The 13,065-nt window shown below is 37.3% G+C and overlaps 1 protein-coding gene across 6 annotated transcripts in view; it reads right to left on the bottom strand.

The window, feature by feature from the left end:
* LOC122564772 (histone-lysine N-methyltransferase EHMT1-like) overlaps nucleotides 1-13,065 on the bottom strand; it is a 142,846-nt gene that overhangs the window by 20,716 nt on the left and 109,065 nt on the right. For all 6 annotated transcript variants that reach the window (XM_043719980.1, XM_043719978.1, XM_043719976.1 and 3 more), the window contains exons 18-20: nucleotides 10,252-10,356; nucleotides 7,675-7,829; nucleotides 1,694-1,861 (exon numbers count right to left, since the gene is read on the bottom strand). In XM_043719980.1, coding sequence (XP_043575915.1) covers nucleotides 1,694-1,861; nucleotides 7,675-7,829; nucleotides 10,252-10,356 — 428 coding nt within the window. The remainder of the gene's footprint in view (nucleotides 1-1,693; nucleotides 1,862-7,674; nucleotides 7,830-10,251; nucleotides 10,357-13,065) is intronic.

Here is a 13,065-nt window from a genome sequence, read left to right on the forward strand (position 1 = left end):
GAGTGTGTAGTGCTGGAAAAGCACAGCGGGTCAGGCAGCATCCAAGGAACAGGAGAATCGACATTTCGGGCAAAAGCGCAAATGCATCAGGAATGCATTCCTAATCAATGGCTTTTGCCTGAAAAGTCAACTCTCCTGTTCCTCAGATGCTGCCAGCACCATATTCTCAACTCAAAGCTCCAGCACCTGCAGTTCTCACTTTCGCCAAATCAATTGCTGCCTGTGTAACTTAACCAAAAAGTAACTTCTCATTTTTATCACTTAGATATTATGTATCACTTGTGCAAGAGAGAAGAAAAATCAGCAGGGTCAATGATGCGATAATGATGTTCCAGAACTTGTTTGATAATAGGTATGCTTAATAGTGGAGCATCCTTTGCATTCCTGCCTGATTTTTCTCTCTACACTGTTTAGGTGACATTCAATATCACAGTGTGAAGAGGCAGGATGGTAGTAGTCAATTTCTAGCCCTGTCACAAGTACAGATCAAACAACAGTTTGGGGATAAGACCTATAACATTTTTTTCTATAGATGGCGCAGTTGATCATAGGACTCATTTACTAAACATACTAAAATTTTGATTTCTGTGCAGTTATACTTCTTCATCAAAGAAACTGAAACAACAGTTGACAAATCAAAAATTTTAAAACTTCAGTGAAAAAGCATCTATTACTGTTTGTATGTGAATACATATTCTACACTTGGTTATCCAAATGACTGCAATTTAAATTTGCTTCATTTACAGGAGCCTCTGATTCTGCTGCAAGTCTTAGTGTTAGTTACTGTCAGTGATAATGCAGTGCAAGATGAACAATAAAAAGGGTAAAGTACTTATCCCCTCACTCAGAATTATCTTAAAAGTACAGAGGAACCTCGATGATCCAAATGACAGAGGCATTAAGATAATCGAATGCCGGATAACACAGTTTAGCCAAGTATCGGAACCTTGCGATCTTGTTCGGATAATCAGAAATTCAGATAATCGAATGCCAGATAATCGAGGTTCCTCTGTACATCACATACTTTGAAGGGCAGAGACTATTGCTATGTAGATAAACAGAACAGTCAAATAAAACATGTTACAAATCAAAAATTTAAACCGCAACATTCGGCAGTGGATAAATAACATGGAAAAATAATCCAGTATGTATGCTGCCATTAAATGCTTAAGCACTATTTATAAATACATTCACAGATCAACAGTTAAATAGTAGCAGAAAACATGCAAGAAATCCATCCCCCAAAAAAGTCACATCTCCTCTCTGCATGTCTCTCCTCAACAAATTGGAACTGACAAGTAACTGCAGTACTAACGTTATCTTTAACAATTAAACAAAACATGACATGTAAGAGCATAGAAGAGAAAATTAAGTATCTAATGAAACTGAAAAGTTTGTTATTCTTTTGAAGAAAGAAATTACTTAACTACTTGGTGTAATTTTCAAATCAATCTTTCATATTAAATGCATTTCATGAAATCTGATTAACCAAATGCTGATACAGTTAACATCACCATTCAATCAGTATTATAGCTAACTCTGCTCCAAGGCCATTTCCAATGTGTGAATATGGTGATATGATAACAGCAAGAAAATTAGTTCTCACATTCAAAATGTAAAATACAAATGCACTCAAAATAAAATATTTTGCTCTGAAAACTGAAGCTGCAAGTCAGAATGTGCAATACTGTACCTGCCAACTATCTTCTCAACCTGGGTAATCTTATTAGCTGATGCTTGTTTAAGTTTTTTGTTCATCTGTAGTGCTACCCACACTTGAGAGTTCAGACTTGAACATTCGAGTGGTGTTTCGCCTTCCTTATTCTTAATGTTAACATCAGCCCCACGTGAAAGAAAAAGCCTAATGGTGCACAGATAACCAGTTTTAGTGCCAGAATATTAATATGGATGTTAAATGGCAATTATTTGAAGTTCATTTTCACTTGAAAGGTGAATCTTTCCTAACTTGTGTTAAACTACAACAGTTCATACTTCATTCTATGTTGTATTTTATAACATCATTCTCAATCTCAATTTATCTCTGCACATGTGTACTTCACTGAAGTACAAGAGGTGGATCTGTTCAATCAGTTTAAGCAAACTGATAAAAGAAATGCTGTGCAACATGTGATACACATACTGCTTTTGAAACCGGTGATTTTTCTACACTGCTCAATAATAATAATAAAGCAGTTGTTCTGGACCAGACCAAACCAAACCCCATCAAAATGTATTAAAAAGATAGCCTCGAACCTAACTTTTTCTTATTGTAAAGATAAGTGTAAGGCATTGCTTTCCACATACAATTCGATTGGTCAAATTCCTGGACTTTAAACAAAACACTATTATTACACTACAGTCAAACTACACAATAAAAATAAAAGAATTTATTTAATTGCAACTCTATAGACTTTATTACAGTGAAACCACCTGAGCTTTTTATTTAAACCCCATTTCTCTTTCCATCTCATGGGTTTCCTTTGTACCCTATGGTAAACTATCTTCACTATCTTCAATGAGGGCTCCTTTTCCCTGACCACTTGAGGCTTTCTTTTATCCCCCAACTTCTATCCCTCACAGATCATTTGTCATTTCCGCTGCTAACCTTGCAATCTTAACTCTCTGATCCTCCGTACAAGTTCTCACTACTTCAGGAAGAGTTTTTTTGAATTCCTCCAAAATAATCGTCTCGCTAAGAGCGACAGATGTTTGATCTATTTTTAATGACCTTATCAACCCACGAACATTACTTTGTTTGATACTTTCAAACACTATGTTCTTTTGACCAGGATCCCCCCTCAGATTACTAAAATGTCACCTTTAGGCTTCTGGTACTAGCTGATATGGAGTTAAGATGGCTTTTCACCTTCTCATACTCCCCACATACCTTCTAAAATAGTGATGCAAACACCCCTCTAGCTCTATCTACCAACTTTGTTTGGTTCAACAATACCCACATGGTCACTTCATTTATTTACCAACTTTCTCAAATGAAATGAAAAAAGCTTCTACATCCTTCTCATTGAACTTAGGCAACACTTGGAAATGCATTCCCACAAGGCCTTTGGCTCAAATGAGATTGCTGTCAATCACTGTCCTAACCACTACTCCTACCTTTCACCTCTACTTCTGCCACTTTAAGTTGACTTTGAGCTTTCAGTTCTAACTTCCGAACTTCAAAAAACTCTCTCTTTCTCCCTTTCTTCTGTAAGTCGTCCTTTCCTTTTCTTTTTCCGGTGCTTTTAATTGTAATTCAAACTGTTTCATTTCCCCTTCTCTTTGTTCTGCCAGGTCTATCCTTCCCTTTTTGTTTCTTTCCCTTGCCATTGTCCCTAATTCAAGCTATTTAATTTGTAATTGAATTTTAGCAATCACCAATATTCCAACTGCATTCCTGGCAATTGTAAAAGTTATTATTCCCCCTTTCCACACAGACACAGGCAATTCCAACTTGCGTGCCAATTGCATGACTTGCTCATTTTCAGTAAAACACACAAAGTGACTTCTTTCACCCCCAGGAAACTCTTATCGACTGAAAGAGCCATTATTACCAAAGCGTGCCATGTTTAAACCAACTGAAAGCAATATCTAAAATAAAATAAACCAACAGTCACCAATCAGTGCCTTTGAGTCCAATAATCCTAAAGCCAATCAGGAATTAAGAGATTTTGATCCCAACAAGAGCCCCCAGTTTGTTATGGAACAGACCGAACCAAAACCCCTCAAAAATATATTAAGAAGATAGCCTAGACCCTAACGTTTTCTTATTTTAAAAGGTAAATGTAAAGCATTGCATTCCAGATGCAATTCAATTGGTCGAACTACTCGATTTTAAACAAAAAAAACACTATTTTTACACTACAGTTAAAACGCAGACTAAATAAAAACAAAATAATTAGCTTAACTGTGACTATTGAAATGCTTCGCAAATAGTAAATATATATTAACTACTACTAATAAACGGTTCCAATATAACAACATGCCATAAACACACACTTGGCAAAGGCAAATTCAGCAAAATAGATTGTTCCACATGCAATTCTAGCAGCAGAAAGAGAACCTCAGCTTTTAGTTGTAACAGAGACAGGAATAAGAGCTTCCACATCCAACTTCAAGACCCCAGCAACTGCAGAAAGCTAAAACTAAAAATCCTGATTCTGTGGGAGCTTGACCTCACCCATTCAGGCTACTTCTATTGTTCCAACTTTTTTTAAAAAAAAAACAAGGCCTCACAAGTGGTTTACTCTATAGACTGAGCAGACTACTCATCAGTTCTATCGCAACCTTTCTTCATAAATCAAAAGACCAAATACACCTCTTAAAGCCACAGTATCACCACATAGTAATTTGGTGATGGGGAGAAAAGATGCTTTTCTTCAAAAGAAAAACCTTTCTTCCTTACAATAGTGAAGGGCCAATATTCACAAGTACAATCAACCTCAGAAAACAACAGCTAAAAGGGAATAATTTTGCGATGAAATCAACAAGTAATTTTTCCTAAGAGAGTAAGGAAAGTAAAATTGAGGAACTTGAATATTACCATAAAGAGACAAGTTGAAATGTTTCATCTTGAACTTGTCAAGATTGGGATAAACAAAACCAAACTCTGAAAGTGGAAAACCATTTATACACCATAAGAAGTTGCTAATTTGTTGAAATGGAAATGCAGCAGGAAATGTTTATTGTTAATTATGATTAGCGGATGAACATCAGACCAGATACGCAAATCTCTGACTGGTCAGAGTATAGCTGTAGACAATGCACCAGAGATGGGCAGTAACCATAATCCTTTATCAAGAAAAAGGTGCAATGTATGCACAAACTACCTTTGCCTACACAGGACAAGGACCAGTGCACAAACATACGTAATTTTTAGCACATGCAATAAAAACACTGTTTTCGAATTAGTTTCCAGTGCAACTTTAGCACGGTCTGGTTTACTTGGCTAATATTGTCCAACAGAAGAACCACGAAGTGTAATGTTCAAGTTCTGTCCTACAAAGCAATTATTTAAAATTAAGGAAGAAGTTTTGAAGTGTTAAGGAGGTTGCCCAGGACACCTACAGTCTCCAATTAAAGTTAAAACAGAAAATATTTTGAGATTTTAGATGAAAACTTTGAGATTTAATTTAAGAATACCATATATAAGATATGGATTATCGATTTTCAAATTCCATCGTCTGATAGGAATATCTGAGAATTTCATCAACTGAAATGGCTTTTAAAAAGGAAATACACTTAACCAAAATGGCCACAGCAATCACTAACCACACAGGTTAGCCACACTTAGTCAAACCAAAATCGAGGTGGCATTGTTGCTCAGTGGTTAACTCACCCAAGCCCCACCTCACTCCAGCACCGCCCTCATGACCTGTCCTACTTGCCGATCTTCCTTCCCACCTATCCGCTCCACCCTCCCCTCTGACCTATGACTTCCAGCCCCACTCTCATTCACCCATTGTACTCTTTGCTACCTTCCCCACCCTCCTCTCTGACCTATCACCTCCATCCCCACCCCCATTCACCTATTGTACTCAATGCTACTTTCTCTACACCCCCACCCCCGTGTCATTTATCTCTCCACCCTGCCTGTATTCCTGAAGGGCTTTTGCCCGAAACATCGATTTTCCTGCTCCTTGGATGCTGCCTGACCTGCTGTGCTTTTCCAGCACCACTCTAATCTAGACTCTGGTTTCCAGCATCTGCAGTCCTTGTTTTTACCCAGTGGTTAACACTACTGCCTCACAACGCCAGGGACCAGAGTTCAAATACACCTTCAGGCGACTGTACAAACTCCACATACGACATTCGCCCTGTGTCTGCATGGGTTTCCTCCAGATTGCTCCAGTTTCCTCCCACAGTCCAAAATAAGTATAGGAATAGGAACAGTTTGACAAGATATGGGCCAGGTGCAGGCAGGTGGGACTAATTTAGTTTGGGATTATGCTTGGCATGAACTGACTGGAATAAACGGTCTGTTTCCATGCTGTATAACCATGACTCCATGCATAGGTTATGTGGATTGGCTATGCTAAATTTCTCATAATGACTAAGAACATGTTGGCTAGGCGGATTAGCAATGGAAAATGCACTGTTACAGGGACAGGGTATGAGGCAGATCTGGGTGGGATGCTCTTTGGAGGGATGGTGTGGACTTAGAGTCATTGAGATGTACAGCATGGAAAAAGACCCTCCGGTCCAACACGTCCAAGCCAAACAGATATCCCAACCCAATCAAGTCCCACCTACCAGCACTCGGCCCATATCCCTCCAAACCCTTCCTATTCATATACCCATCCAAATGCCTCTTACACGTTGCAATTGTATCAGCCTCCACCACTTCCTCTGGCAGTTCATTCCATACATGTACCACCTTGGCCTGTTTCCACACACTAAGGATTCTATGATTCTAAAAATTGGACAAAATCATCTGTATGATAGATTTAACATAGGTGATTAAACAAATTAGTTGCAATATCAAAATACACAAACCAGTTTATATGTCAGGCTACTACTTTTGGCAGAGGAGATGAATTTCACCCTGCAAAACTGGAGAAAGCTTTCTACCTCTTGAAAGATGAAAACAGCCGATGATATACAAATTGGAGATAAACATCTTGACAATTAGAATTTGAAGGGATCTGCAATGCTTGCAACTGCTGGGGATACAAGATATCAATTAAAGAAACATAATCTCAGATTAAAACCTTTAAATGTGAAGGGCATGCTAAGGATTTAAATACTGTATATTCCTTCCATCTTCCTTTCATATTGAACACAATATCTTTACAACTTTGTATCTATGTGTATGTCCTTGACATCATATTTTTATTATTTATCAAGATTGTCAAGAAAACTCTGTAACTGGCTCCTTGCTGGAGATGTCATTTAATAAGAATCTAGTTATCCAGAGGTATGGCCTGAGGCTAATAACAACAGAAATCTTTACAGTGGTCAGGTGAAGAGGATGAAATGAGGAAAGCCGAAAGACCCCTCCTCATTGTTACTTAATTGATCTTGTAATTCTAAAGGAAGGGAGAGGAACAATGTAAAGAAACCTAACATTTGTCATAGCAAATCCAAAACAAAGCCAAAAGCAAACAATTTTTTTTTTGATAAATGCCAAAAGGCAGTTAAGCTGAGCAGTCAGTTGACTAGCTGAATGTCCAAAGATCAATGTGAATTCAACAAAAATAACTATATTCTGTTCATGCATCATTAGTCAATCTCTTACAGCTTGCCTAAAGGAAATCATTTTTTCTTTCCAAATCTCAGGAATACCGGCTAGTTGAACTTATCATTTCAACTTGAAAAACTGCACCTTATTATATCATTATCGGAGAAGACATTGGAGGTGGAGGATAACGTTTCGAAGCCCAAAATTCTGGTTCAAATTCCTTGAGGGCCAAGAGGAAGGCACGTTTATGGCCAGTTCGGGTGAGTATTAATCTGCAAATCCTTCCCATATGCACCAATGGCAGGTATTAGGAGCACAAGACATATTCCTGGTTAGGCATGTGATAGTGAGAACAAATGAGGCCTCTACATCACTATTCACAGCTCCAGACTACAACATGCATGTAAAAGGGCATGCTGCCAGAACATGGACTCCGAGTGAATTATTACACACCATCACATTATCTATGACAGTTCAGGATATTCAGTAGTACTTACACTACACATTCATAATGATTTTCTCTTGATGCGATATGCAAAGGAGAGTCACCATGCATATTTACTGCAGTTAGATCAGACTTTGCATTTAAAAATATCTCAGCGATATCCACACACCCTGAGAAAGCTGCCCAGTGCAAACAGATATTCTCTTCCTGTGCAATAAAAATAGGGAAAGAGAACAACTTTTAATGTAGAACAATACAATGATAGAAAAATGAGGACACAAAATGAAGCCATTTGGCCTGTGTCCACACCAGCTATGAAACTTTAATTATGCTTCAACATCAGAGAATTGTTAAAAATAACACTGTAGACTTTATTATTGTGATTTTTGATGAGAAATACAAAATGTTTTCTTCCAAAAGCCAATCTATAATTTAGAATTAAATAATGGATTTTTATCAATGATCTCACAGCAAAAATTATAATAACAGGATAAGTAAGGGACCAAGATACCAGTTGCATTGCTGAAAATAAAGTTACATCAAATTAAATCATCTTCAAAGAATAATTTTGTGAGACTTAGGTTTTCAGATACGAAAGACAAACAAAAGTTGATGCTTTTAGCGAAAACTGCTAAAGTACTTGTGATGACCTATGGGCTGCAAAAAGCCTGTATTTTCTTTTGAGCAATGTCCCACTAAAAACAAAATGTAATGAAGAGCACTTTGATAGATGGTTAATTAGGTCTGGGTATATGGAAAGCTAACTGCAGTGAATAGGCCTAGCTTTCTTTTCCATTTGGCTGCTCAGAATACTGGGATGTGTAAGAAAATAAGCAAGGCCCTGTCCAAATAGAATCATAGAATTTTAGAGTACAGAAGTAAGCCATTCAAACTATCATGTCTGTACCAGAGTGGAGGTTTTCAGTTTGGCAGTCTTTGAACATACCCTGATGCTTAAGCAGGTCTCTGAGATTAGATCAGGGAGACTGTATCACTGTGTGTGCTCTGTAGTTAGAAAGAGCTGAACACTGAAGAGAAAACGGAGGAATCATGAATTGGACACAATGCTGAACTGGTGGTGCTAGTGCCCACCAGACCATTTAAAAGAGTCAGAAATGGGACTTTCTGGGGAATCTGTGCCATTGGGATCATCCTAATTCGAGAGAGAATCTGTGGACAAGCACTTTGTTGGTGATGACGACATCTGGGGACTTTGTTTAAAAAAAAACTTTTTGTGAATGTAGCTAAAGCCAAAACATAAAAAAGAAATCCTACAAAATTTAGGCTGGTTTGGAAAGATTGTGTCATGGCACATAGCCCTATATTTGTGCAAGTAGTAACATGAATGCCTGTAACTTCAATAAGTATATCTTTCTTACATCAAATATTTAAAGTGAAGTTTACTTTTTTTATTAGAAATACGCTTAACCTGCTAAGTAATGTTTAAATTACGTTGATTTTAGTTGGCTTGTTACAGAAATAATCTCTAAAGGTGACAGCTGCTTTCTTTCATTTTGATGTTGGGGGATTTCTTACATTTTCAAACGTTCTAGGTTTCTGTAGGGATCATAACACGCTACATTTACCATATACTGTACCTCAAAAATTCAAGCTTGCTTTTTTGTTAAAGGAATTATTACCTGCTTAGTGTAGTTTTGACAATTACTTTTGAAGGGATGCAACTACAATGCAAAGCATGTTTCCTTGTTGCCCTTTATACTTTTGGAAAAGAAAATTGTTCTCTGCTTCTATAGGGTCCTTGCAATGCAGGTAGACAGGGACCATGTCAAAATGTAACCATCACGACACTTGAAATTGAAGAACCATCCTTAAACAATTATACATAGGCTGAGTATACAGTATGTGGACAAACTTAATTCAGTCGGAGTGATGTGTTAACATCTCAAACTGTAACTTGTGTTGGTGAATCTCACTCTTCAGGGGTACACTCTACAATTTAAAAAAATTGCAATTTGTTTACCTATCTGCTCATAAATGTCACTCAGAATATTTGTTAACATTGACAAGTCTGTTACACTTATTATCTCTGCCTGGACAAAATAATTTAAATGCTAATTGCTTTGGAATGCCACCCGGCAACAAGGAAAAGAAAGCTTCTCAGACAATGTGATACTTGACAGATACAGCTCAATCTGATCAGATGAAATAATAAATCCACTCTCATTCTATCCAAACAATATACCTAAGGGCTGCAGTTACAGCATCATTGTTTTCTTGCAGCAATTATGTTTGCTGGAAGTCAGACTGCCAAAGTAACAATAAACTATGGTGTACAGCTGCATCAGCATGTAATAGGCTGAAACTGCCTCAACTTAATTTATACAAACCATTACAACCAAAAAAGAACAAAGACTTCATTCCATCAACTAGTGCTAGATTGGAACCAAATCAAAGAGAAGAAATTAATACCTATTTGTTGGAAGGCAATCCCAAGCTCACCATTATATTTTTAAAATTTCCTTTCCCTCATTTGTGCAACGTTTAAATGCTTAAAACATAAAGCTAGAAAGCAGTTGCATCAGAAACATTTTGTTCTTCCCAAATACAATTGTGGATACAGATCGACTATATAGGATTAGCCTCCTTTAAGCCCAGCTGTTTAACTCACATTGTCCCTAATGTTGATATCAGCTCCTTTTGACAGCAGCAGCTTTACAATATCTATATGTTTATATTCTGTGGCCCAAATCATAGACGTCCAACCACCATCATCCTGTTCAGAGAATAAAGAGAGAGCAAGTAAATTGGCAAATCAAGTAGAAACACGGGAACAGATGACGGCATTCAACCCATTAAGTCTGTTCTGCCATTCAATAAGGTTTATAGCTATTGAGTGATAGATCTTTGTTCTATACCCCTCAATATACTTGGTTGACCAGCAAAAATCTATCAATCCCAGATTTGACATATTAACTGAGGTAGCAACTTTTTTTCAAGAGTGTTCCACACTTTTGTCATCTTTTTTATATGAAGAATCATTTACTGCTCAAGGAACAGACACCCTGCCAAAACTTTTCATCTTACACTCACCAAGAATCACAGATTGGTTGGCAAGTGCAATTTGGTAGAGGCATTGCCACAAACTATGTAATAGGAACTGGTTAACTGCCGCTTTTGCTTAAAGTCAAACCACATAAACCATCTATGATTGCTCAAGGTATTACTATGGAGAAAGCACAAAGGAAAGTTGTTTCCCAAGCTTTTGTTCAGTTGAAAGAGGCACTACATATGAAAATGTTCTCTGTTTGCAAAAGACAATTAAATAGCAGGTGAAACTAGCTATTTCACATGGCTCCTATGTAGCTGCAACACAAGTAGCAAGTACCACTCCACTAATAAGATACTGCCATCAAGCCAGAAAGACCATCTGTGAGATATTCTACCACACAAATGAGCAAGTGGGACATGAAGTTTAGTGCTAGGTGATGCCAGATACATTGGTCATAGATCCCTTATAATAAACAGCATATCCTTTTGATTATTCACAACAGACAGTATACTGATTGTATCAAACTACCCTTGCTTCCAAAACTTAGAATACTCTATACAATATTAGAGGTGATTCTTTTATTGGCCAACATCTATTAAACGATCCTGACTGAGCTAGGAACTGCACTAATTACCAATTTAAAATCGAGCTGGTTCACAGTTTGCCTCACTGACATGCTAGATATTCACATGCAGCAAGCCACACATATTCAAATGCAAGACCTTTGAAATCAAAAGGAAAAAATGCTTGGAAGTAAACTAGTGCATTCTCTATAATAACTTCTCTACCAATGATAGTTCACTTGCAAACTACTCAGCATCCTCTTCCAATATTTGCTTTGAGAATTGGTATCCTAACAATCCAATGAGTGCAAGACAAAAAGCTTTGAAAGCATATCCCTTTCTATTAAAACTCAAGTTTTATACTATCAAGTGACTAAATATTTTTCTGCCACATTCTCTCCTGATTGGCCTCTCTGATTTTTTTTCTCCCCGCTGTAGAAAACGTTCCCATCTTAGCCCATTAGTTTCTTTAACATTATTAAAACTTTAATCAATACATCCATTCCCCTGCTCAACCTCTTATATTCCAGGGATTGCAAGCCTAGTTTATACCATTCTCTCTCATATTCTGCACCTTGGAGCCCTGGTAACATTCTTTCTAATGTGAGGTGCCTAGACCTGTACAGTATTCAAGATTTGGTTTAAATAGCTGTAAAAGTTTCCCCTTTATATTCTAGGTCTCTCGACATGCAAATAACATTCTATCAGCTTTTTGACCTGTTTTTCTAATAAACCTGTTCACAGATGTTATTACACACCTCTGAATTTTAGCTTTTTTAATTATGTTGTTGTTTTTAATGATACATTTCAGTGATCTGTATACATAGACCCTTTGACCTTTCTGGAATACCACTGTCCCTAACCTTGGACTATTTATAAAACAACTCATATGCATTGTTTTTTGGTCTAAAATGATTGCTCTCATACTTAATTGTAGTAAAATCCATTCACTGCAGTATTGTCCTTTCACTTAATATACTTTTGCTGTTTTATGCTCACATCCATACTACTACTTACACCACAAATTTTGTATATTCAGTGAACTTGGACTTATAGCTCTCTATTGATATCCAAGTCATTAATAAATATAATTAATAGTTGGGGCCTCTGCTCAGATCCTCGTTGAACATCACGAGTCAATTTCCTTCCTATGGGGTACATATCCATTTATCCTTACATTTTCTTTTTTCATTTAACCAATTTCCTAACTAGATCAATACTTTGGTTTTAATGACAAAGAACTTTAGTTTTAGATTCCAATCTCTGCTTTAACTACTTGCCTAGATAATGCCAACTACAACTCTAATTACTGTCACAAAAAGTAAATTAGCTTCATTTGAAATAACGAATTCAATATAAACCTTATTAGCTTAAATTTCTCCAAGCACTCTGTCACTGTTTTAAATGACAGATTCCAACAGCGTGACTGACAGATTTATGATTTCCTGATTTCTCGCTCACCTCTCAAATATAGAACATAGGACACTACAGCGCAGAACAGGCCCTTCGGCCCTCGATGTTGCGCCGACCTGTGAACTATTCTCAGCTCGTCCCCCTACACTATCCCAAAATCATCCATGTGCTTACCTAAGGATTGTTTAAATCTCCCTAATGTGGCTGAGTTGACTACATTACAGGAAAGGCAATCCACGCCCTTACCACTCTCTGCATAAAGAATCTGCTTCTGACATTTGTCTTAAATCTATCACCCCTCAATTTGTAGTTATGCCCCCTCGTACATCCTAGGAAAAAGACTTTCACTGTCTACCCTATCTAATCCTCTGATCATCTTGTATGTCTCTATCAAATCCCCTCTTCGCCTTCTTCTTGCCAATGAGAACAGGTTCAAGTCTCTCAACCTTTCCTCATA

The sequence above is a fragment of the Chiloscyllium plagiosum genome, chromosome 30 (assembly GCF_004010195.1).
Source record: "Chiloscyllium plagiosum isolate BGI_BamShark_2017 chromosome 30, ASM401019v2, whole genome shotgun sequence".
NCBI classification, from domain to species: domain Eukaryota; kingdom Metazoa; phylum Chordata; class Chondrichthyes; order Orectolobiformes; family Hemiscylliidae; genus Chiloscyllium; species Chiloscyllium plagiosum.